Raw genomic sequence first — 22210 nt, forward strand, 5'->3', positions numbered from 1 at the left:
GGGGAGTAAAACGATGCTGGACGATTGTCATCGGCCTCTCCAAAGCATCCAGCAACAAACAGCAAGCCTAGCCCACTGTGATCTATAGAGAACCAAGGAAGGCGAGAATGAAATGTAAGTGAGCCGGAAGTGAAAGAACCCAATGGTTCGATGAATTAATTCTACGTTGGTCAATGGGACGGCGGGACATTTATCCGAAAGGGTATTGGCCTTGCTCGCCTTGGCAGGCTTCCACTTGCACGCTCTCTGCGCCTGCTGGTAATCCACCAGAATCTGTATCTTCCTCTCTTACATGACTTGTCAACGTACACTCTATGATCCGGCAGGTAACTGTCTAGAGTACGACCGACGTTCGATTGATAGATTGGGAGGATTTGACGGGACGACCGGTCGGGCTCTACAACTACAAAATTTTCAATCCAAGAACCTGCTGGCTAACACTTCTATCTCAACTGAAGGCTAGGTCGCAGTCTCGGCCTGCAAACCTACCTCTTTTCCATGGCTTCGAGATCACCGAGCCGGTCTGAGGGTGAACTCCTCAGCTCAGACTCGGAAGCGAAGGCAAAGACCGTACCATCTTTCCGCAATAACAGCAAGGTTGACCGTCATACCAGACCATCTTCTATCCCGTACAGCGCACCTAGGTCGCGCCGATCGCGTTCGAGATCCCCATACCGAGCCCCCAGGGGCGAGAAGCGTCAACGAGATCATGACCATTCGAGGAACAGATCACACCACGAAGGACGCACTCTTGCCCTGAGATACGAAGACGACCTACGCAGCCATCACCGGCACGACTCACCCGAAGAAAGACGCGCAAAGCGATCCCGAACGTATTCACAAAGTCGGAGTAGGAGTCGTTCCCCGTATAGGCACTTACGACAAAGAGATGATGGCCAGGATGACAGGATGAGGGCGGCAGATCGCTCCAATCGAAAAGCTGGTGAGAACAAGAGTCTGAACAATCCTGTTGCAGGTACAAAACCACAAACTTCACAGGATGGCAGACTGGGCCATTCTGACCCTAATCCTGCATCTACGTCAAGCAACGCCATCGCAGGAGAAGGCTCAAGAGTCGGATTTGACAGATCTAATGACCCGACGCGGCAAGCGGATCCAGACAAGCCTGAAGAGCCTCAACCGCTCGATGAGGCTGCCCTGATTGAGGAGAGACGGAAACGCAGAGAAGCCATCAAGAACAAGTACCGCAGTCAAGCCCGACCACTGCTGGTTCAAGCTCTCCACCTTGGCGCGGATTCCGTCTCTGGAAGCCCTGGTCCGGAGAGCTATACAACAACGCCACGCAGATCTGGTATGTTTGTTGAGTTTTGCTGGCAAAGTACACAACTAATGTTACCAGAATCTCCTACCGCTTCTTCCCCGCGAACACCCAGAGATCCGTCTGCACCCCAGTCTCCAGCGGAAATCAAGTTTGAAGGGGAAGCAGATCTGGCTAATGCCGATACAGCGTCGCCGGCTGAAGATGGACCATCTGCTGCTGATTATGACCCCACAGTGGACATGAACGAGGAACGAGCCCGACATGATAAGCGTCTCTTCAAGGAGGACGAGAGATCGCTTGAGCAGTCGCAACAACAAGTGGCCGTAGATGCTCACAGGTCCACGTCTCCGCCCTCCAAATCCCCTGGTGAGTTGGACATGTTCGCAGAAGCCGAGGACGAGGACGATATGTTTGCCGAAGCTCCCATGAAGCCGGAAGCTGAGACCAAGACTGCACAAGCTCTTGATGCCAGACTCATGGACAATTGGGATGACCCGGAAGGATACTACATCACGATCCTGGGTGAGCTGATCGAGGACCGGTACCATGTTACCCAGAATCTTGGGAGAGGCATGTTCTCATCCGTTGTTCGAGCTACAGATAGACGGACGGGAAAGTCTGTGGCGATCAAGATCGTCCGGAACAACGAGACCATGCGCAAGGCGGGCCACAAAGAAATCGACATTCTCAAGGATATCGCGGCAAATGATCCGGAGGACAAGAAGCACCTCATCCGTCTTCAACGCTCTTTTGATCACAAAGGCCATTTGTGCATGGTGTTTGAAAACCTGTCCATGAATCTTAGAGAAGTCCTGAAGAAGTTCGGGAGAGACGTGGGCATCAACATTAAAGCGATCCGGGCGTACTCCCAACAGCTCTTTCTGGGCCTGAGCTTGTTGAAGAAGTGCCAGTACATCCATGCTGATCTGAAGCCAGACAACATCCTCGTCAATGAAGCAAGGAGCACGCTCAAGATTTGTGATCTGGGCTCTGCATCTCCCATTACCGAGAACGCCACGGCCCCATACCTGGTATCTCGCTTTTACCGAGCCCCTGAAGTCATTCTCGGTATCCCATATGACTACGGAATTGATATGTGGTCCATCGGATGCACGCTCTTCGAACTCTACACGGGAAAGATACTGTTCACGGGGCGAAACAACAACGGCATGTTGCGTGCGATCATGGAGTGCCGTGGTAAATTTCCCCACAAACTCCTGAGACGAGGTTCCTTGACCTATGAGTACTTCGATGACTTGCTCAATTTCCGAGCCCAAGAGACGGACAAGGTCACGGGTCGGATGGTCGTGAAGATGGTCGATATCAAAGCGAAACCGGTCAGAGATTTGAGGTCGCGGCTGCTGCCCAAGGACAAGAAGGTAAACGAACAGGAGCGAAGAGAGCTTGATCTGTTTGTGGACCTTCTGGACAAGTGTTTGGACTTGCGCCCGGAAAAGCGCATCACGCCCAATGATGCGCTCAAACATCCTTTCATAACTAGACCAAAGCCATAGCCGGGGCGAGCTCGGGATTTGACCTTGGCAGCTGATTGAATGATCTTGGCAGCTGGTTGAATTGACTTGGCAGCTGATCGATTCACTTTGGCGGATGCTTGACAGTCACGGCTAAAGCATACGATTGGAGCAACCTACAGCTACCTGTTGCTCGTTATATCGTTAGTTTTGCCTGTGCATGACCATGCAGTCGAGGTCATCCGTCCGAAGGATAGTTTTCCTATGGTACGCAGCTGCTGATGGTCGCCGCACGGCAGGCGGTCTCGACAGGCACCGAGAAATATACTAATGTTCTGCGATCTTCCGAGACAACACCACTCCAAGCGCTAGACAACGTATACGGACACGAGAATTGTGGTCGGCGCCCGGGCCTGGACTTCAACGCTCCATGTGGCACGATTGACATCCTCTTGCGCCAGATTTACCCTTTCATGCCTTCGTCTCGTGGAACGAGTCTGCAGCTGGCAGCCTTCTGTGTCACACACAACTAGGCCAGCCCAGTACATCTTGAAATCAGCCGCCCTTACTGTTCTTCCACTTATCTACCACGCGCTCTACCACACGATGACAAAAATCGCGGCGTATCTGACAGTGCTCTTTGTTGGGTTCTTGGTGGGCGCAAACGCCGGACAACTTTTGACGGCGGACAAATGTCCTGATGACCCTAGCATCCCATGCATCTTATTCCCTCCGGCGAAAAATCAAGTCTACAACTACATAGACAAGATCATCGTCACGTACACCTCACCATGGGCACGAGGGGTGAATCTCTCGCTCAATTGTTGGCCGAGTGAAACCGATGCAGACCGGTCGCGCAATTTCGTCCACCTCGTGAAAGACGATCTATTTTGCTCTCAGTGTGCGTTTCAACTTCGCTCTTTTCTTGGCTCTGAATCCGTCTCTGATGCAGGTCTAGGCGCTGGAAACGGCAGTCATAAGTTTGAAAATCTCAACGTTGCACTGAATGGCTCAGTCACATATCCCACACGCTGTTGGGTTGCCTTGGGGCCATACGAAGCTGATGACCTGCCTGGTGATCCATATCTTACGAGCACTGGGTCAGAAGCAATGACTGCAGTGATAACCGGCGGAAACTTCACACTGGCCATGAAGAGGAGAAAGCCCGTGATAACTCGAGAGATACGACCTCCCGTGTGGACAGGACTGAGCGCCGGGATGCAACTTGGCATCATCGCTGGTCTTAGCCTCATCTTGCTGGGGTCTCTCGTTGCGACGGTCATGATAGCGGTCAGAAAAGGCCGCTTGCTTGAGGATCCGATGAACCCGGCATATCAGGGACTATTCGTGGCAGAACGGAATGTTGGTGTATCCTACAGAGCTCTTGACGGCCGAGCACCTGATGCCGACTGGGCTAGAAACGCTCAGGCTAAGGAGCTACTGGAAGCTGGTGGGAGCAGTTCATATCCGCTACTAGGAGGCTCCAGCGGCAGGCGATATTGAATACAGAGTACGGAGTAGACGTAACCCGTATGTGTGGGTTCACAGCAAGAGCCCGCAGGAGAGGAAATCTTGGCAGCTTGAGCCGCTAGAGGAAGAAGGGGAAAGTCTAGTGTCACGCGTCACGCGTCCCACGTTATGCGTTTTCCTACACCTCTCAGCTGCACAAGCTGTTATCACCACTGTCTCGCTATCCAGACCACTGCTCTCACGTTGTCCACTCCCCTGTCCACCTCTCTATCTGCGATCTCATCGTTATCCCACCAACGCGTTATTGGCGTGCCCTTCAAAGAGCCTGGGCGGCGTCAAGACCTGCAATGCGACCAAATGTCAAAGAGCGCAGCACACTCGTTGCAGGCGGATCTACAAATCATATCAGTTCCTGTGCCAGAGAACATGCTGGGGATCAGCTGTAGTGGCAAGAAGCGAGCTTCCGCCGGCCTCTCTGAGCGACCAACGTTGACTTCCAAGCCAAAGAACTTACACTACGCATAATTAGCACATATACAACCCACAGAAAGCAAGATGATTTGCTTACCTCGTTATAGAACAAGCCGCTCAGCTCCCCAGCACAGTACAACCCTGTTCGATGTCAGCAAAACAGACCATTCGCACACTCTGCTAGCGGTGGCAGCTTCCGGAAGCGAGAAACACCCGTTGTTCTTACCTGGAATCGGAACTCCCGTTGTGGAAAGCACCCTCGAGTCAAGGTCACACTTCAAACCGCCATATGTGAAAGTGAGTTGCGCTGGAGGCAGTCAGTACGAGCTCGAGCGGCCGTCTCTAAGAGCAATACCCTTCATTGGATACCTGGTCATTATGAGTGTCAGTCTCCGCTCCTATCGGCTCCCAAGAAGACTTACCCGTAGAATGGGGGCGTGCTGATCGGAGCGGCCCAGTTCGTCTTATCAGGCGAGAGACTTCCAGAAGCATCAGCTTGTGCACAGCAGATTGTCATCTTGGGCACCATACCCATGAGTTCTCTTGCCGTCGAGTTTCATCAAATCGAATTCATTATCGTTGATGCTGAATTCTGTTAGCGGCATTCAATGTACTGCAGGCCGGAACTTACGCCGCATTGTACTCGTCAATTGTTTTCTTCAGCTCTTTGGGATCGAGCCCCAGCTTTTCGGCTAATCCTTCGATGGTATCGCTCTGCTCCGGTTCCTGGTCCGTCGTGTCATACACCCAACCTGGTCTGAATCGATCCATGATGGGTTTGTCTGTGACACTGCGAAATGGTCAGAACGGATGCTAAAGAACAAGTGCTTCTTCTAGCCCACAAGTATGACTTCTGGTTCTGGTCTACTCGGCGTCAGTAACATGGAACGTTCATGGCTATTAGTGACTCACCCCGCCAGGTCTCGAGTGCTATCATTTCAAACGTCGCGAAGAGGCTACCCATGTCAGCAATGGCCCGTCTCTGGTTCACACATCACGCACTGTCGCTTGCCCTCGTCATAAAACCGCTTGCAGTGCCTGCATGTCGTCAGTCACGTTGCCGAGAATACCAAGGTGTTCCGAACTCGTTGACAACAATCCCATAGTTATGGCCCCAGATCACAGCATCGGGCTTCTTGGCTCTGATATCGACGAGCTCACACTGGCGCATGGTCAGCTTTGTGATGTAAGATTTTAAAGCACTCACATGCATGCCGCTCATCGATCCAGCAGTGGCAGCGCCAACCTCCAGACCCATCCTCAATCCAAATCCGGTGTTATACTTGAGGCCGGGCGCGATGAGCTCAAGGTGTTCGGTCCGGGGTCCGACATATTTGCCTAACCTGTTCCAAGTCATGACGTGCGTTGACGCGTCTCCTAGGAAGCTTACATTTCGCGATTGCCCTCGAAACCGCCACAAGCCAACATGACTTTCTTGCCGCGGATCTTGGTCATATGGCCGTCGGCTTTCCGCACCTGAACGCCGGTGACTGTGCCGTCCTCTGCGGTGAGCAAATGCTCTGCATGCGTCTCCCACATGATGTTGACATTGTCAAATTTTCGGATACTGTCGAATAGAGCATTGATGATCGCGTGTCCGCCACCCTATTTTCACTATCAGATCGAGTCTGCAACTTCGAGTGGCATGAATGACCTCTGGAAACACGAAGTGTTGATCTTGCAGTTGATTAGCACCGGAGCTCAACAATGGGAGTTCGGATCACTCACTGGTGTCGAATTCGAGAAACACGTTCGTTTCATCATGATGGTTGAGCTTCACTCCATCTGTAATGATCAGCAATGCGGCTTGAACCTCACTCATCCGGCAGGCTCACGGTCGAGGAGATACTGGGCTGTTATTGGCACTTCCTTCTCCATTTTCGCACAATAATCCATATCAGCAAGTCCCTCGCTTGGTTCGGGTTGTCAGCGACCCTCTGTCTTGGAGGTGAACTTGACCGACCTGACACGCTGCAGACCGTTAGCCAGCACTGATGGATATGCCGAAAGCGTTTCTGCCTACCTTCATTTCATGCTTCCACCCAGCATCGAAATTGTTGTCTAGGGCTTTTAGCGTCTATGACACCCCTCCGTTATCGATACACACCTTTATCCAGGCGCAGATATGCCATTGTCCATCTGGAAGCGTTCAGCCCAGATTCTCATGCTGGGTAACGGAGCATACCTGCTCGCGCCGCATCGTTCGCCCTCTTTGCCAGCCTCAATAAGCGCTACCCTACCTCGTTTGCCCAACTTTTTGCACTCTTCGAGGAAGTTCAGTGTGGTCATGGAACCCTGCAGGACAGCTCAGCTTCGCCCGGTAATATTCCAAGTCGACCTACAGCAAACCCGCTGCCCACAACGACGAGGTCATACACTTCTGGACTTGAGCCCGTGAGGCTGCTCACGATTTGACTTGCCACGGTCGCCATCTCGGGGTGCGATAGCAGTGCTTGACGACACAGGTACGGTGGTGCGAGACTCTTGTGTTGCAGGTACTGTACGAGTAACAAAGCTGGAGTTCACCGGCAAGGTAACAACCTCTGCATTCTACTCACTCACGCCATCTTTAATACTTTGCACCACCTACTCCTTACCCCTCAAATCGACCGATTCCTTTAGACGATACTAAACCCTACACCCCGCAAGGGACGACAAATCGTAAGACAACAGCCCAGAAAAGCCGACAGCTTCTGGTGGAGTAGTCTTGCATGGCAACCGCATGTGCAGACGGGCTTTCCCCGCAGGACGACGAACCTGTTATGCGGGACCGGTGCTTGGGCCGGTACTCTCCATCTACTCGTACTGTACCAACGCTGCCCTGTGGAGATATGATGTGGCCACGGAACTCACTGGTCGCCAATCGCGGCGCGGCTTCTACTCGCCCAAAGTGAAGGTACCTAACCTTGTGCTCGGTGGATGGGGAGCCAACGACGTCATGCCCCAATCTCCGAGACGCGACAGGTTCTCGGAAACATGGACGCGAACCTTAAAATGTATGATTTCGAGAGTCTCGAATGCTCGACTCTCGTATCCGAGGTTGTCGCCGATTCCTTCCCCATGCGAGGGGCCATCGCACAGATTGAGCCCGTACGATGCATCAATGCATGGCTCATGCTTCTGACGTCCGTAAGTCGAGCAAAGATGTGCCTAGTTGGAATTTCTGTCCGATGCAGTCACATTACGTTTAGTGTCCTATGCGGACCACGAACATTTGGGCTGTGAGACGACTCTGCACCCTCGCCGGAATAGGAGCATTCGACTGACCCGCTCTCCGAGGTTCAGGGATCAAGCAGTGGAACGTCATTTTCGATGCACTTCTCGGAAACTCTGCGGCATTTGCTCCTTACCTATACCGAACGTGCTAGTCAAAGACAGCCGAATAGCTCCGAGAATAGGAGGTGCTGTGGGGTCGACTCAGTCCGGATCTCTGGCGGATAGCTTCTCGAACTCGGAACGGCCAGCGAGATGACAGTACTGTGGTACTGCCAGAAAGGCATACTCGGGCTGCGTCGTCACTCTTCCTGTTCCGTCTTCGGCTTGGCGAGCGAACTCGGTGGTCAAGTATGGCTCTACTGAGAGGCCATTCCGATTGATTCTGCCAAGGATCCAGGAGGTTTTGTACTCTCACTGTACCCTAACTAGCTGCTAAATCTTGCACTCACTTGGTCCCAGTAGCTGGTAGCGACGTTTCCGAGACGTCTTTGTCGAATCCACCTACCACGGCCTTTCTGTCTTGCCCTTATGGAAGCCTTTTGGCGGCGCAAGCAAGAGGAGTCTTGGGTTTGAAGTTGCGCGCGCGGGGCAAATGTCCGTCTATTGTAGCTCTGCTTAGAATATATTAGCTGCTACGGGCTCATTCGAATATTGCACGGTCTGTTGAACCGCAGTTCATGGGGCAGCATGGGTTGATCGCACGGGTCAAGATTCTTCGCCTATCGCGGCCTCGTCCGGGACCGTGCATACCTCGACGATGCTCGACAACGACTAGATTACCAGCCATGGCAGTGTCTTCTGGGCAGGTTTGAGCAGGGCAGGCCAACCGACATCGCACAGGCGGTGTGGTCAAAGCCGGAGGTAGAAGTAGGAACGGAACTTAAGGTAGCCTTCAACGCAACCGGATCCGGCAGACCACCCGTTGGCCGATGATCGGTTTGGACAGAGTAAGAGGACTCCGGCTTGTAACGACCTGAACACGTCGTCGGCATTGGCCCGTAGGCACTAGACTCCACAAAGGAGTATCCTTGAGCCTCAGTCATGGTCCCTACACTGATCTGGTGCGGTGAGTCATTTTCCTCGGAGGGGCACACAACTGCACGGCGAGGTGCAGTCGAAATGAGTCAAAGAGTGAGGCGAGGCCTGGAATGGGCTCGCACACCGGACAAGGAAGTACATATCCTCGAGCCTCGTAATGGGCTCTACACTGGTGCGCAAGCCGTTCCGTTCGGAGGGGCATACGACTGGACGCTGAGGTACTAAGTACTGTCGGAATGAATCAAAATGTGAGACACGGTCGTGGATATGCCTGGATCTGCTGAGCGCTACATTACATGCTGTACGCTGAACCTCTCTTGAATCGATTATCTGCATTCTTGGAGAGCAGCAACCTCTGTATTCGGATTCCAAGGCGACGGAGTCCCCATGCTCGCTACCTAGACAAAGCTATGTGTGACTAGTTATCTACAATAACAAGTGGTATACCTACCTAGGTACGGTAGGTGGTCAGACGGTTCAAGCCTTGATGAGTGAGCCCTGTCGAATCGTCTTTACCCCACACCAGCATCGAGTATGTAATTAATTATCCCACGCACGATTAGGTGACGGTCAAGGATCGCGCTCCCCGCGTTGCACACCAAAATACCAAAAACGTCGGATGGGTGCCCCTCAGAGACGGCACCCGTTAAAGCCATAGTTTATCACCGCAAAAGCTTCTGTGCCGCACCGTCTGACACTGATCGAGACGAACTCGATTCCGACCTTGGAGATAGAGCCTTGCCCCCTAATCGACTAGATACCGCGTGCGTTCCAGACAACATGGAAGGCGAGTGTCTGTGCAAAGGTACGTACGACACAACACAGTACATGATCCCAGAGAATACTTCCCGCGGCATGCCCCCGCTGGGATACACAATGCTCATCCCGCGGTGCCCTTAACGGTGCTCTGTAGGGGGTCCTCGCACCACATACGCAACTAACCAACCCTGAATGCGCAGCTGTGGCCGTCAAAGTCAACGACGACAACCTCTTCGGCGAACAACGCAGGGGACATGTCTGTCACTGCGCCAATTGCAGGAAAGTCGCAGGCGGGATGTAAGTGGCCTTTACCTACTCTTCGTCACTTATCAAGTCATGCATGCATGCATGCCGGCGGGACGAGGCTGCCTGGAGAGGACCGAGATGAGATGCGCAGCTTCAATGTTGTCTTCTCTTGACACCTTGCTCGGCCATGTACACCGTTTGGGAACAACTGCATCGGCCTTGTACGCCGTCCGTTACTTGGGAATTCTCCGCCTCCCAGGGGAGCGCAGCGTGTCCGGAGAGAGTGCAGCATGCAGGACTGGGATTGCCACACGCCGCGGCCTTGCAATCTACACATCCACATCCAGCACATTGTGAACGGCTGGCGCGGTGCATGCACATCCACACACTGTGCACAGCTGGCGCGGTGCATGCGTACACTTCCACATCCGCATGAACCTTGTCCACACTGTATGCGGCTGGCGCGGTGCACGCACGCACGCATGCGTGATCGCCTCACCAACTACCAGTACTGACTGAATCACTGACTGAATCCCTGCCTGACTGACCGGCCGACAGATTCGGAACCAACCTCACGATCGAGGAAGAAAAGGTCGAGTTCCCAAAGGGGAAAGACAACATCAAGTCGTACACAGTCAGTCACGCTTGCATGTCCATGGCCATCTCAACTATTCGCTTTCACCTGTGCGTATGATGCGGATGCAGTGTACGCTGACACCACCCACATCAACGTCCAGGATCCCGACACTCTAAGCGGAACTCCATTGCAGAGGTACGTACATACATCTCCACGTGCGCGGCCTCGATAGCCGCTGGAATGAGCGCGCTGGGAGCAACCAACCAAGCAAAAACGCAGCGCACGTACGTACTAACCACATCAATTTCACCACAGGTGTTTCTGTCAAACGTGCGGTGTCCCCATCATGAGCATCACGCCGCTGTATAAGGGCAAGGTTGTGCTCAAGCTGGGATTGGTACGTCCGCCACGGTCTTCGCGGTGTTGCCTGCATACCTACAGTATACACAAGCCAGTGGCGAAAAGCCGCCACCCTATCCGTTGCCGTGTCCATATCCAGCGAACACGGTGGGCAGGGCAGGGAGTTTGACGACGAACGTCTCACCGACTGGTCGACTGACTGGCTGACTGACTGGCTGACCGACGATCCGTCCCCAAGCATATCATGTTGATGATATACTGACTAACTGACTCTCTACTCGACGACATAGTACCCCAAACTCCCCGTCCCGGAATGGGAATCCTTTGCGGAACGGCGCCAACACTGGGAAAAGCCCTTCGAGGGCACGATACAGTATAAAACAAAGGTGAGGTCTCCCACTGCCGCCGCGACTCCTCGTTTTGAACTCCGCACCCCTGCATGTACGCACGCAGGCAAGCGAGGGAAGGATGAGAGGCACACACGCACCATTGAAGGAAGAATACAAGTCACGCACTCAGGCACGCAGGCACGCAGGCACGCAGGCACATATGATACGAGACAAACATATCATGACACATCCATGCACACCACACACGTCTATCAGACATGATAACGGTCAGTTCAGGCTAACGCTCCGTTCGGACTCTAGAGCTTCGGTGAGAAAATGCCCGGATCGCCTGAGGAGGCGGAGAAGGTGAAATTGCAGGAGCAGTAAGGCTAATGCAGGTTGGACGGGGGCGGTGTGGATAGCGTGGACAGGCGCGTACTGTACTCGGAATGATACTGTCGGAGTAAACCTGTGTACTTCGAAATAGCGCGCGGAGCAATGCAATGCGGCAGTACCGGGACAACCCATGCCAGTGCCGGTGCCGGTGCGATACCAGCGCCAGTGCGATAATCAGTGCCTGTGCCAATCAGTTCCAGGTGCTGCGCGCATCTTGCACCCTATCGGAACCGGACTGCGCGAGTTGCAGGGACGAAGGGGGGATTGGCGTACCGTACTGAATCGCCTCGTTGTTACATACGAAGTGTCTTCTTCGAATATACCTGCTGTAGCTGTGCAAACGCGTGTCGGCCTATCGTAACCTGCCCGCTCGGGTGGAAGCCGTATTTACAAGTCCAAAGGATCGCTTCGCCCGATATATGCCTATCGGATATCCTCCTCACTAGGCTCCGATGATCTGTACAATGACGTCGTCATCCAGCACGATCTCAAGCCGGTATCGCTGAAGCTGATCCAGCCTTCCTGTCCTCGAACATGGACCCGGGGACACGTCATCGTGCCATGATTATCGAGTTGTCTTTTCCTGGTGAGAGCGTGACTTTGACTCCCAGAGCAGGAAGATCGAGCTTGCTCATCGAAGCCGGCGCCGCGTCCACCGAATCACCAAACGAGGGAGGTGCGGACGGAATGGCGAGCCGTGTCCCCAGTGTTCCGCTTGACTTCTGCTCGCTCTAACGCGGAATTTGGCATCCTTTCCGCGGCCTTCATCGTCTCATTGGCGTGGGTCGCAAGGGTTTTTCGTGTCATTGTGTGAATAAAGTCCTTCCATGTCCTGATCATTCACCACCCTGACAATGAGGTCCGCTTCCGCGTCGTCAGTGCTTGAATTCGATACCCACACAACGTACGTCTTGTCGTTGATCGCAACCCTGGGATCAGAATGGCTGCACGTCCACTCATGAAACGTGCCGCTCACACCGATGAGCACGGGCTTCACGGATGGCTTGATCGCAATAGAAACTCGGCTTCATGACGCGGGAGTAGTTCACCATGGTCCATGACAACGGTGAGCCCTTGTATCTATGTGAGTTGTCGTGGTCGAAACGGCGCTCCGGTGCCAAGGTCAGTGACGAAGGGGCCGAAAGTGTCGGGATGGGATGGTCATTGATATTGGCCTCTCGAGCCATGCCTACTGAGATAGGACATCAGCTACGTATGATTCACTGTGTGTCCAGCGTTGGTGGCAGGGCAGAGCCACGAGGATTACCGCGTATGCGCAGGGTAAGAGCGAGGCTGCCAGCCTGGGAAACTTGCCATGCGACTGATGGATGTCGCCAATTGTCGAACCCCATATCGCGGCCCCATCTCCCCTAGACTAATTTGGATGATGAACTGCCTGCGAAACCACCTTCTGCGGGGCCTTGAGCATCGAGTACTCGTCGGTATACCTTGCCGGAACAGTCGTCCTTGGAATGTGCTCGGGATTCTTGCCACCATCGTACCCGCCCTCGAGGTTATGCTTCCCTTGGATGCGATAGTCTTCGTTGTCGCCTGTCTAGATGTATAGAGCGGGGTGGGATCATAGACGACGGATATTTGGAGGGACTCGGGTCTTCCTTGGGATAGGAACAAGCAATATGTTCTCTCTGGATCGCTGGCGGAATAACCATGGCCTTTCGCAGACTAGATACGGCACGTCAACATCCTTGTACCCAGCAGGGTTAACCGATGGCGAAGCTGCTTGCGGTCGTGGAGCGATGCAGATTCGAAGATCATTTGCAGCACATCCTCGCGCCGAGGAGTCAACGCGAGAACCGAAGTGTTGGTGGGGAGCAATAGCTCTGACATGGACACTCTCTGTCTGGCGAGATCTTAGGAGATTCCAAGCGAGATGACCATCACAGATTCGATCCTCCGTCGACTCCGGTTGCCCAAGTCGGGGTAGCCTTCAATACCCAGGGCCATATTCCATGATGCAGGGTACATTGCTGGGTACAGTGCTGCTCGGCGTGGAGTCCTCGAAGTGACCAGTCATCGCTTTGGACGATTTGATGCGCGCAACTGTCGTGGGATTTGAAAGCACAGCCATACCGTTCGTAACCATTTCGGACGCCTGGAGCTGAGCACGGCGAGCCATAATGAACAGGTGAAATCACATACCCGCTCAACGGTCCCCTCATTGGTCGCTCCAGTGCTCAGACGCAGGCAGCCCCGCATTTCTGACGGTCAGAAGCCTCTGACTATCTGCATTCGACTGTGGTGTGAGTTTCCAAGGTCAGAATTAAGCACGGGCCTTAGCGACGGCGATGGCGGCATATGGACGAACTCGTCCGCTCGGAGGAACTGAGTATAGTTCGGGAAGCATATAAGATCGGTAGGTCCGTTGCAGCATCGACTTGAACAGTGGTACACCGTCCAGCGCTGTTCTCTTGGCGAATCATCGACCATGGGCTCTACTTCCAAACCATCCATTCTTCTCATTCCTGGCTCTTTCGCCCTTCCGGAATTCTATGAGCCGGTCTTCGAACTAGTTCGTGCAAAAGGCTATGACATTCGGGGTCTGCACAAGCCGACGGTCGGCCTTTCGGCTCGTCAGCCTCGGCCAGGAGCGCCGCCAACAATGTACGACGACGCCGCGTATATTGCGGGAGAAGCCGAAAAGCTCGCCGATGAAGGTAAAGACGTGATTCTCGTGCCTCACTCCTATGGTGGTGTACCAGCGTCTCAAAGCACGAAAGGGCTCAGCAAGAAAGAGAGGCAGGAGGCGGGAAAGCCGGGCGGAATCGTGAGCATCGCCTATCTGACGTGCCTGACGCCGGCTCTGGGCCAGACAGCAAAGGACGTGCTAGCAACTGTTCCACCCGAGACTCAGATCAACTTGACGGTCAAGGCAAGTCCACTGAAGGCGCTCTCACTGCTCGCGAGGGCTAACGGTCGGGAAAACAGGAAGACGGCTGGATGATCCATGACCCACCCGAAGCATCGGCTGCTCTTTCGTTCTCGGACCTTCCACTGGAAGAAGGAACAGCCTGGGTCAACAAGTTCCCTCAGCATTCCGCCATCAGCTTCGTGAATGAGTTGACCCACGCTGGATACAAGGACGTTGACGTGTCGTATCTGGTCTGCGAAAAGGACCTAGTTATTCCGCCAGCCATACAGAGAGCAGGTATAGACATGATTGAAAGAGAGAGTGGCCGCAAGGTCGATGTCACCAGCATTCCACGGGATCATTGTCCTCTGGTTCGATACCCGGAGGAGGTTGCGGATTGGATCCTGAAGGTTGCTGCAAAATACTGAGCGAAATCGTCAATCCTGGACTGTCGGTTGAATGCTTCGCCCCAGAGGGATTCATAAAAGTCTTGCACTTGCTATTGCCGGTCCTGCATCTAGTAAGCTATGATGACATAGAATGCTGATATCGCCAAGGTGAGGCGACTGATGAAGTAGCAGTCTTTGGATATATGCAAGATGTCGCCCATCGGAGCTTTTAAGGCACTGAGTTAAATCGCAGAGGGGTCCGGCACGTCGGATAAAATGTAATCTCATGGTTAAAGAGGTATCGACATGGTGCGTGTGGATTTTGGGAAGGATCAATAAAACAGAAAACCCCACTTAGCAGCGAAATATGTCTCGATCTTCCAGGCCTTAGGATCCCATGGAGCCATGCCGGGCGAAATGGTGAAACTCGGTCGAGTACACAGATCGTGGGTAAAATCCTCCTCGTCAATCATGGTGTGCATACTGATCATGTTGTCCCGCATCTTGGGAAACGGGAAACGATCAATGCCCGGCTGATGTATAGTGGTCAGCTGGAGAAAGGTGGGCTGTAAGGATATCGGAACGTCCGGGCCCGTGGGTGACGACGTCTGCGGGATAACCGTGCAGCTCTTGAGACCTATGATGGCGCCGTTGATGTACATAGCAGAGATGACGGTCATGGAAGGACAAGGTTCATAGCCAATATCGAGAGCCGGTCCAGCGGCTGTAATTTGAGATGAGCATTTTCGACACAATGGTGGAGCAATAGTAAGCTCCTCGAGGCGTGGCATCAGATCGAGACGATTGGGAAGGTCAACAGGAGCATTCGAGCCGAACGCATCATATTGGTAAGCATTCATGTTGCTGGCATGGCTAGCCTTCTCTTGACCTTGTTGGCTCGTCGGCTGTGGAATTTGTCTTCCTTCGCGGAGGCGTTTTCCTGTCGGTGAGCACGATCAATCAGCATCGTCTGCACCGGTAACACATCCGCCGGCTGGTATAAGGTGAGATCCATCCTTTGCTTCGTCGAATGAGCAACAGACACGCCACTTGTGAGGGAAGCTACTACACAGGCATTCCGACAGTGTGGACTGAGCAGCACAGTCAGGATGAGACACGGTGGTAAAGGACACTCACGTCTCGCTCGCTGAGCCAGCTTGTCCTGGATTTTCTTCCTCTTCTTGGGATCTGTGACATTATGCCAGTCGTCTTCTGAGAGTCTGGAGGTGATCGCCAGCTCAGGCATCGTGTGGCTGGCTAGAGGGAGAGGAAAAACAAGCCTGCTTGATCTCACAGACCTGGTGGCTGATGGGCGGACTGAGTGGAACGGAGGGAAGAACCTCCGAGCCTGAACAGCTGCCGATGGCTAGAGGCTCGTCTGGTGACAGATAAGTACTCCGTACTCCGTACATCTGAGGTCGAATGCAGGACAGTAATCCCCGAGGCAGCATAACTGTACGTCCATTCATTCAGGCATTTGAATGCACTCTACCTTTGACGGCACGAAAGGCTGACACGACACCCGCCAGTGTCAGTATTGCGATCGAAGACTCTTCCGTTTATGACATCTGTTCTATAACTGAGCCGGCTACCCTTACTGAACAGGGTACAGGTAACGTGCGTCACAGCTCGTTTTCCTCGTTTCCTACCCGTCATGTGTACGCATAAGTTGACGGTTTAATGTATGTGATTACAGAACTCGCAGTGACCCAGTGCCTTTTGGGTACCGAGGCCTCCATGTCTTCATGTCCCTGATGATCTCACTTCATCTCTTCACGACCGTCTGTTCTCGTGCCCTTGCACTCTACGTCGAGCGTATGTAAACTGGCTCCACCCTCCCAGCCCAACCCTTCAAGATGCCCTTGATGGATCGCAACCGTGCGCCTTCACTTCTCTTTCTCCTCCACCGTGCCTGACTCCTTCACCTCGACGTGGACCCATGCGTGCAACCTAGCGTCTCGCGCCGCCAGTGTTTGTTCCCTCTCAACTGTATCACGCTGTGCCTCCAACCGGTGGGCGAGGCGACAAACGGTGTCTCAGCTTCAAGTGGCAAAGACCTGGGGGCGGGGGCAAAACTTGGGATTAGGTGAAAAGTGGTGATGGGAGCCCTGCTGTGGCCGATGTGCAAAATGGTGACTCAGAGGTATCCGAGATGGAACGTGTCCTTGGATAGATACTAGTCGACAAATGCGTCGCCCTTAGTATGCTTGCGTGAGGCTGCAGCGTAAGTTTCTTAGCCGTCTTCATCAGTGGCCCACAAGGTGGTAAGCAGCGCACGTGTAGCGAGCCCTGATTGTTTTTGGTCGGTTATGGTTGCCTCGCAATGGCGTAAAGTCTGTAGCCAGCAGCATGATCCGGCACAAGCAGTGCCAAACCCGCCCCAGCTGACCCTTCTTGTTCCGTTGCAAAGGCCAGACAGTCCTGGTTCGCAGTCCAGGCCACTCCGATTACCTGCAAATGGAGTCCCCGGTGCTTGGAACTGCGCCATCTCTTTTCGAGCACCACCCCCAACTGATGAGTGGTGATCAGAGGTCATGGCCGTCGTGTCGAGGAGATGGCGGTCTACATCACTGCCGATTTGTGAGGTCGCGCCCGCAACGGAACGTTCACTCAGTCGAGATCCATCCCTCCACCGGGAACAGCGGCCGGCTGGGGACTCTCGAATCGATGATGATCAGCCCAATTTTCCATCTTAGATTGCTGGGGAAGTTGTGTTTGAACAGCTTCCGGCCCTGGCGTTCTCTCGGCTCGCAGGACCTCGTCACCCTCAAAGACCATGGGTTGAGATCTCAGGTTCTGAAGACATGTCTCCCAAGTTCTGCCAACAAGCTTTCCCTCTAATAAACTGTCGGAGAAGAGGAAGAAACCCTCTTGGCATCCGACAAGATAGGCATCAAGGCCGGCGTTTCTCAGTAAAAGTTGCGCTCCATGGATATCTCTCGAATAGTGGTTGTCGATATACCTTGCCCAGCCTCTCGCCGCAGTCTGGAGAGACTCGCTCTCGGACTCCATCTTGCTCCATCCGATACCTAGCGCGATAGTCGCCTCATCAAATTCTGGTCGCTCGACGGCTGTTTTTGGTGGGCTGGCTGGCGCCGAGGCGATACCAGTATCAATGGGCAGGCGAATCGATGTCTGAGACAGTCTGACAGACTTTCGGCTGGTTGGCATTTTTGGGCGAGTATACGAGGCAGCAATTTCTTCTCGGAGTGCCGTCTCGTCTGCCTTCTCTTCAAACCAGGTTCCTGTTTGGCTCTCTGCAGAAACTGACAAACCCGTCTTGGGATTGAGCAGCACCATGCCCTCACCGTAGATTGGTTCCTCTTCTGGTATGGGTGCTGGAGTTGAGACTGAACCAAAATACGAGCCGTCCATTTCGGCATCAAATGCAGTCTCATCGCGCGATCGCTTCCGTGATGGATTTGTCGAAATGGGCGTCATGGTGTCAACCGGGGTGTAGGTTGTTGAGTGGTTGGCATATGAGGCAGGCGAAGGCTCGTCCTGGTCCATAGCCCTGGGCGTGTCTGAAGGAGTCGGTAGCTGTTGCTGATCCAGAGGAACAAATGACATGTTTACAACGCCGTTCAGAGCAATGCGACCAATCCAATGCAAAGTGAAATAAATTCGAAAATTGGGGTTGGCAGTTTTGACGGCTACAGCTGACGACTGAATCTAGGCATGCGACGACGTGAATGCAAGTTCAAGTAAAGCCTCGATGAGGTGGCGAACGAGGGTAAAGACCAGAGGCATAGGAGGGCAGTAAAGTGAAGGCAAAGTACGGAGTAGTCAACAGAGGATAGGCTGGATCAGGACGAAGGAAGATATTTGAGGGAGGAGGGCTGGACCAGAATGAGGCAAAAGTCGCAAGCTGAGAACCGCAACGAAAAGCGAGAATCTGGGGACCTTGCGGTTGACATGATTCCTTGTCAGAGCAAGTCGTAACCTTGATCCAGGTGTGCTGTACGTGGTGGATCCTGGGATGCGAGGTCTGAGCGGCGGCTTCACGGCAACGGGCAACGCTGCACAGAATTCGGGCTGCCTTTTGGCGATGGAGACTGCCTCGAAGCAGTAAAGCCTCGAGGCAAAGCACAGGGATTGCCAGGAACGCAACAGTGATCGGGCAAAGCCCATTGGAACGAGTCGATTGAGGCGTGAGCTGCATGGCATCTGCATAAGCAAGCACATTTTGCGGTATCCGATCCACAGCGGGTTTGAGGGACACGAATCAAAGGCAGACCATGACTGAAAATCGGACCTGTAAGGCGACATCCACTGGACTTTGAAGGCCAAGTCAGGGTCCAGCTGCACACTTTGCAGGCTCTTGCCTGGCATTCGTCCCGAGGGTGCCAATCCACATCTGACTGTCTGACTGGCCACTGGCCAGCCTGTAGTAAGGCCCGCATGTGTATTATGGAGAATGGAGCTCTTCGAGGCGTTCATCCTAAGACGGACAAGATAATGTTGTGGGCAAGACTTCCACGAAGTGTGGGGAAGAGACGGTCTAACATGCCGCGAGCCGCTGACAGTGCCCTGACGCAGTCTGTCGCAAGCCACCTCGTCTACCTAAATACGTACGGCACTGCAGCGCATTTTTGAGCATAGCACAGGATACGTGATTGCCACATGGTTATCGCACAGCTCTCTCAGTTCTTTACGAAAAGCCTCGTACGCTATGGCAATGTCCAAAGCAACATGATTAGTAGTATGTGACCTGCTGTACAGCTTCCCACAGAACTCCGCTGACGGCGCAACAGCTCAGTATAACTGCAATCTGTTCGAACATTTGCCATGCGGACCCAAAACTCCGTGACTGTGCGTTGAATGTCGTAACAAGCTGCAATGTCTATGTGCTGCGGGTTTGCAAATCCCTTGTACAAAGTCGGTCCCAGCTGGTGAGAGGCCCTCCTGTGGATCAAAAATTTCCTGCAATCTGAAAGGTCGTTCACGAGCCGAGCCCCGTGCTGAAGATGTCCTTCAGATTCTTCGTCTGCGCTGGTGCATATGTCGGAGCCAAACCACCCAGTAGCAGGAAGATGGTCACAAGGACCAACCCGAAGACAAGCGCTTTGCGCATTGCGGGTCTCTGGACGCCAAACTCGGACCAAGAACGGCCTGCTTGCTGCAGATATCCTTTGAGCTGCTCAGCACCCAGTCTGTAATAGAGCATACCTCCCAGGGCAATCGAATATCCGAAGAATTGCAGGTTTGTGACAGGCGTGCCCCAGATCATCATTGAAGCGGCGACCAGAAGGATGTCCTTGAGAATTCCGCACAGTGTGAGCACAAGCGAGGAAGTTTTGCCAATCTATTCTCTGTTAGAAAAGAGGACATCACACAGCAAGTATAGAGAGATGTGGCTTCGGATGGTCTCAACTTACCAGGAAGACGACAGAGACATTGAGAAGGAAGGCGACCATTGCATTAGCCACCAGCGTGAAGATACCAACGTCATAGACATTCTTCATGCTCATGCCGGGCACCTCAACGACCAGGGCTGTCAGACCGTTCATGACCGCGCACACAGGCGCAAAGTAGTAGAGTGAGACCAGTGGATCCATCTTGTATTCCGCTGAGCTGAGAAGGCGTTGAACAAGCACTAGTCGGGTGGCTTCGAACGTAATACCACCGGCTTGATACAAGAAGCCTGTCAGATTGAACTCGATCGAGCCGTAGGACGCAATGACCACGCCGACGACAATGAAGGAGACGTTCCCCAATGTCTTCAGACTCGGAGGCGCCACGCCCATTGCCCACGTAGTCAGAAGAACCGCGACCGGCATGCAGGCCTGTCCATTATGTCAATATCCGCTCATTCTCTTATCATTTGAATTTCCACTCACTTTCAGCATCTGGATGAAGGCAACGCTCAGATAGAGGTACGCTTTGTTTCCGCAGATCAAGCTCAAGCTGAAGAAGAATCCAATGGGGAGGATAGCTCGAAGGTAGACCTTGCCGGTCATCTTGACCGTCTTGCGGCCATCAAGGAGGGTAGTAGTTCGCGCTAGAAGCTGGGTCATGAACGTGGCAAACATCATATGCCATGCCGTCAGAGTAATGGGAAATTTGAATCCCAGTGTGTCTAGTAGCCACTTGTTGAACAAGATGACACCTCCGCTGAAGCCGATCCATGTACTGCGACATCGTCAGCTGGTGGCCCCCCCTCAGAACATAGGCGACGTACACCACGTAAAATGCTGGGTGCAATGAAGGCTTCGGTGGTTGAGGTTTCTCTGTGGTCGGCAGTATTGAAGCAGAAGACGCCGCTGGCTCTACTCTAGCTTGTTCGCCAGACACGCGCACTTTCTTCTCGGCTTCCGCCATGGTGGCGGAGGTCGGTAGCAGTTGGGGTGACCGGGGACGAGAGTGGGTGAGGAAATCCTGAAAGGAGAATGGACCTGATGACCGCGAAAAGGTCTTTGGCTTTAACAACTTGGACACGCCGTTGGGACTTTTGAAGGTCGCCAGGACTGTCAAGATATCCAACGCAGTACAAAGGGGAAAAACGAGAGCGCGCCACAGGCTAGACAGGCGAATTCGAAATATGTGATGGTGCTCGACCAGACGCAGACAGCCAACTCACTATCGGGGACAAGCGCGAAAAAGGTTAAAGTGCAGCAAGCAGTGGCCACCACGATTCACTCAGCAAATCCGCAAAGGCAAAAATTCTCCTGAGATTTCCGCTGGGGTGAGCCGTGCCCTAAAACTGCCTAATCTCCATAGCATCGCCACTTTTCGCCAATCGACCTGATCATGACGCTGAGACAGCCAATCGCAGCACGCGCGTTCACCCGTGTTCTTGATATCTATCTTTGGCCATTCCCAAGTGTTTATTCCCCCTGGTGGGTTGTACTCTACTGTGGTAAGAGGCTGACAGCAGACACGAGTAGACACAACCGGACTCGGGTGTTTGGACGTCACTATGTCCATTCACTATTGGCCGAGAATTACAAGGTCCGCAAACTGTCATCGGCCAATATTTTGGCAGCACAGATGGTGGTGGGCGCGCAGCCGTGACCCTCATACGGATGACATTTCCCGCGCACGTCCGAGTTGAATGGAGCCGCGGTGAATCAAACCGTCATTGACCACACCGAGTTTACCAGTGTGCCACGCCGCTCGTTATCTACATAGTACTCAGACACTAGCGACTGTTACTCCATACTCATACGACCCGGCCAGAACACACAGCGTGACGGACACATGGCCAGAGGTATTGGACGGCATTGGATTGCAGGACGGGAAAGGTTGAAATCACCCAGTAGTCTGGTCCGCTATTCACGGTCATGCCAGCCCCTGGATGCAAGGCTGCGATACCTGATGCTAATCCCACATCAGC

At 53.4% G+C, this 22210-nt stretch overlaps 8 protein-coding genes across 8 annotated transcripts; 4 read left to right on the forward strand and 4 right to left on the reverse strand.

The window, feature by feature from the left end:
• Positions 1–909: 909 nt before the first annotated feature.
• A1O7_07250 (CMGC/DYRK/PRP4 protein kinase) lies at positions 910–2796 on the forward strand (the record flags this gene model as incomplete). Its single annotated transcript, XM_007761250.1, has 2 exons — positions 910–1312; positions 1361–2796. The coding sequence occupies 2 exons, from the start codon at positions 910–912 to the stop codon at positions 2794–2796; spliced, it is 1839 nt and encodes a 612-aa protein (XP_007759440.1).
• Positions 2797–3360: 564 nt separating this feature from the next.
• Positions 3361–4257, forward strand: A1O7_07251 (uncharacterized protein; the record flags this gene model as incomplete). The annotated part of the gene is made up of 1 exon (XM_007761251.1): positions 3361–4257. The coding sequence occupies one exon, from the start codon at positions 3361–3363 to the stop codon at positions 4255–4257; it is 897 nt and encodes a 298-aa protein (XP_007759441.1).
• A 929-nt stretch (positions 4258–5186) lies between these two features.
• On the reverse strand, positions 5187–6459 carry A1O7_07252 (uncharacterized protein; the record flags this gene model as incomplete). Its single annotated transcript, XM_007761252.1, has 9 exons — positions 5187–5280; positions 5327–5485; positions 5538–5559; positions 5608–5651; positions 5698–5733; positions 5781–5857; positions 5903–6038; positions 6086–6300; positions 6424–6459. The coding sequence occupies 9 exons, from the start codon at positions 6457–6459 to the stop codon at positions 5187–5189; spliced, it is 819 nt and encodes a 272-aa protein (XP_007759442.1).
• Positions 6460–9901: 3442 nt separating this feature from the next.
• On the forward strand, positions 9902–11277 carry A1O7_07253 (uncharacterized protein; the record flags this gene model as incomplete). The annotated part of the gene is made up of 5 exons (XM_007761253.1): positions 9902–10005; positions 10513–10588; positions 10692–10726; positions 10847–10928; positions 11182–11277. Coding segments are annotated over 5 exons (393 nt in total), but the record flags the coding sequence as incomplete, so codon positions are not given.
• A 2785-nt stretch (positions 11278–14062) lies between these two features.
• On the forward strand, positions 14063–14913 carry A1O7_07254 (uncharacterized protein; the record flags this gene model as incomplete). The annotated part of the gene is made up of 2 exons (XM_007761254.1): positions 14063–14500; positions 14563–14913. 2 exons carry the CDS (start codon positions 14063–14065, stop codon positions 14911–14913), a joined length of 789 nt encoding a protein of 262 aa, XP_007759444.1.
• A 293-nt stretch (positions 14914–15206) lies between these two features.
• On the reverse strand, positions 15207–16120 carry A1O7_07255 (uncharacterized protein; the record flags this gene model as incomplete). The annotated part of the gene is made up of 2 exons (XM_007761255.1): positions 15207–15814; positions 16012–16120. 2 exons carry the CDS (start codon positions 16118–16120, stop codon positions 15207–15209), a joined length of 717 nt encoding a protein of 238 aa, XP_007759445.1.
• Positions 16121–17484: 1364 nt separating this feature from the next.
• On the reverse strand, positions 17485–18444 carry A1O7_07256 (uncharacterized protein; the record flags this gene model as incomplete). Its single annotated transcript, XM_007761256.1, has 1 exon — positions 17485–18444. One exon carries the CDS (start codon positions 18442–18444, stop codon positions 17485–17487), a length of 960 nt encoding a protein of 319 aa, XP_007759446.1.
• A 1372-nt stretch (positions 18445–19816) lies between these two features.
• A1O7_07257 (uncharacterized protein) lies at positions 19817–21195 on the reverse strand (the record flags this gene model as incomplete). Its single annotated transcript, XM_007761257.1, has 4 exons — positions 19817–20179; positions 20253–20660; positions 20715–21006; positions 21056–21195. 4 exons carry the CDS (start codon positions 21193–21195, stop codon positions 19817–19819), a joined length of 1203 nt encoding a protein of 400 aa, XP_007759447.1.
• Between the last annotated feature and the right edge of the window lie 1015 nt (positions 21196–22210).

Source organism: Cladophialophora yegresii (assembly GCF_000585515.1).
Source record: "Cladophialophora yegresii CBS 114405 chromosome Unknown aczIN-supercont1.5, whole genome shotgun sequence".
Lineage (NCBI taxonomy): Eukaryota > Fungi > Ascomycota > Eurotiomycetes > Chaetothyriales > Herpotrichiellaceae > Cladophialophora > Cladophialophora yegresii.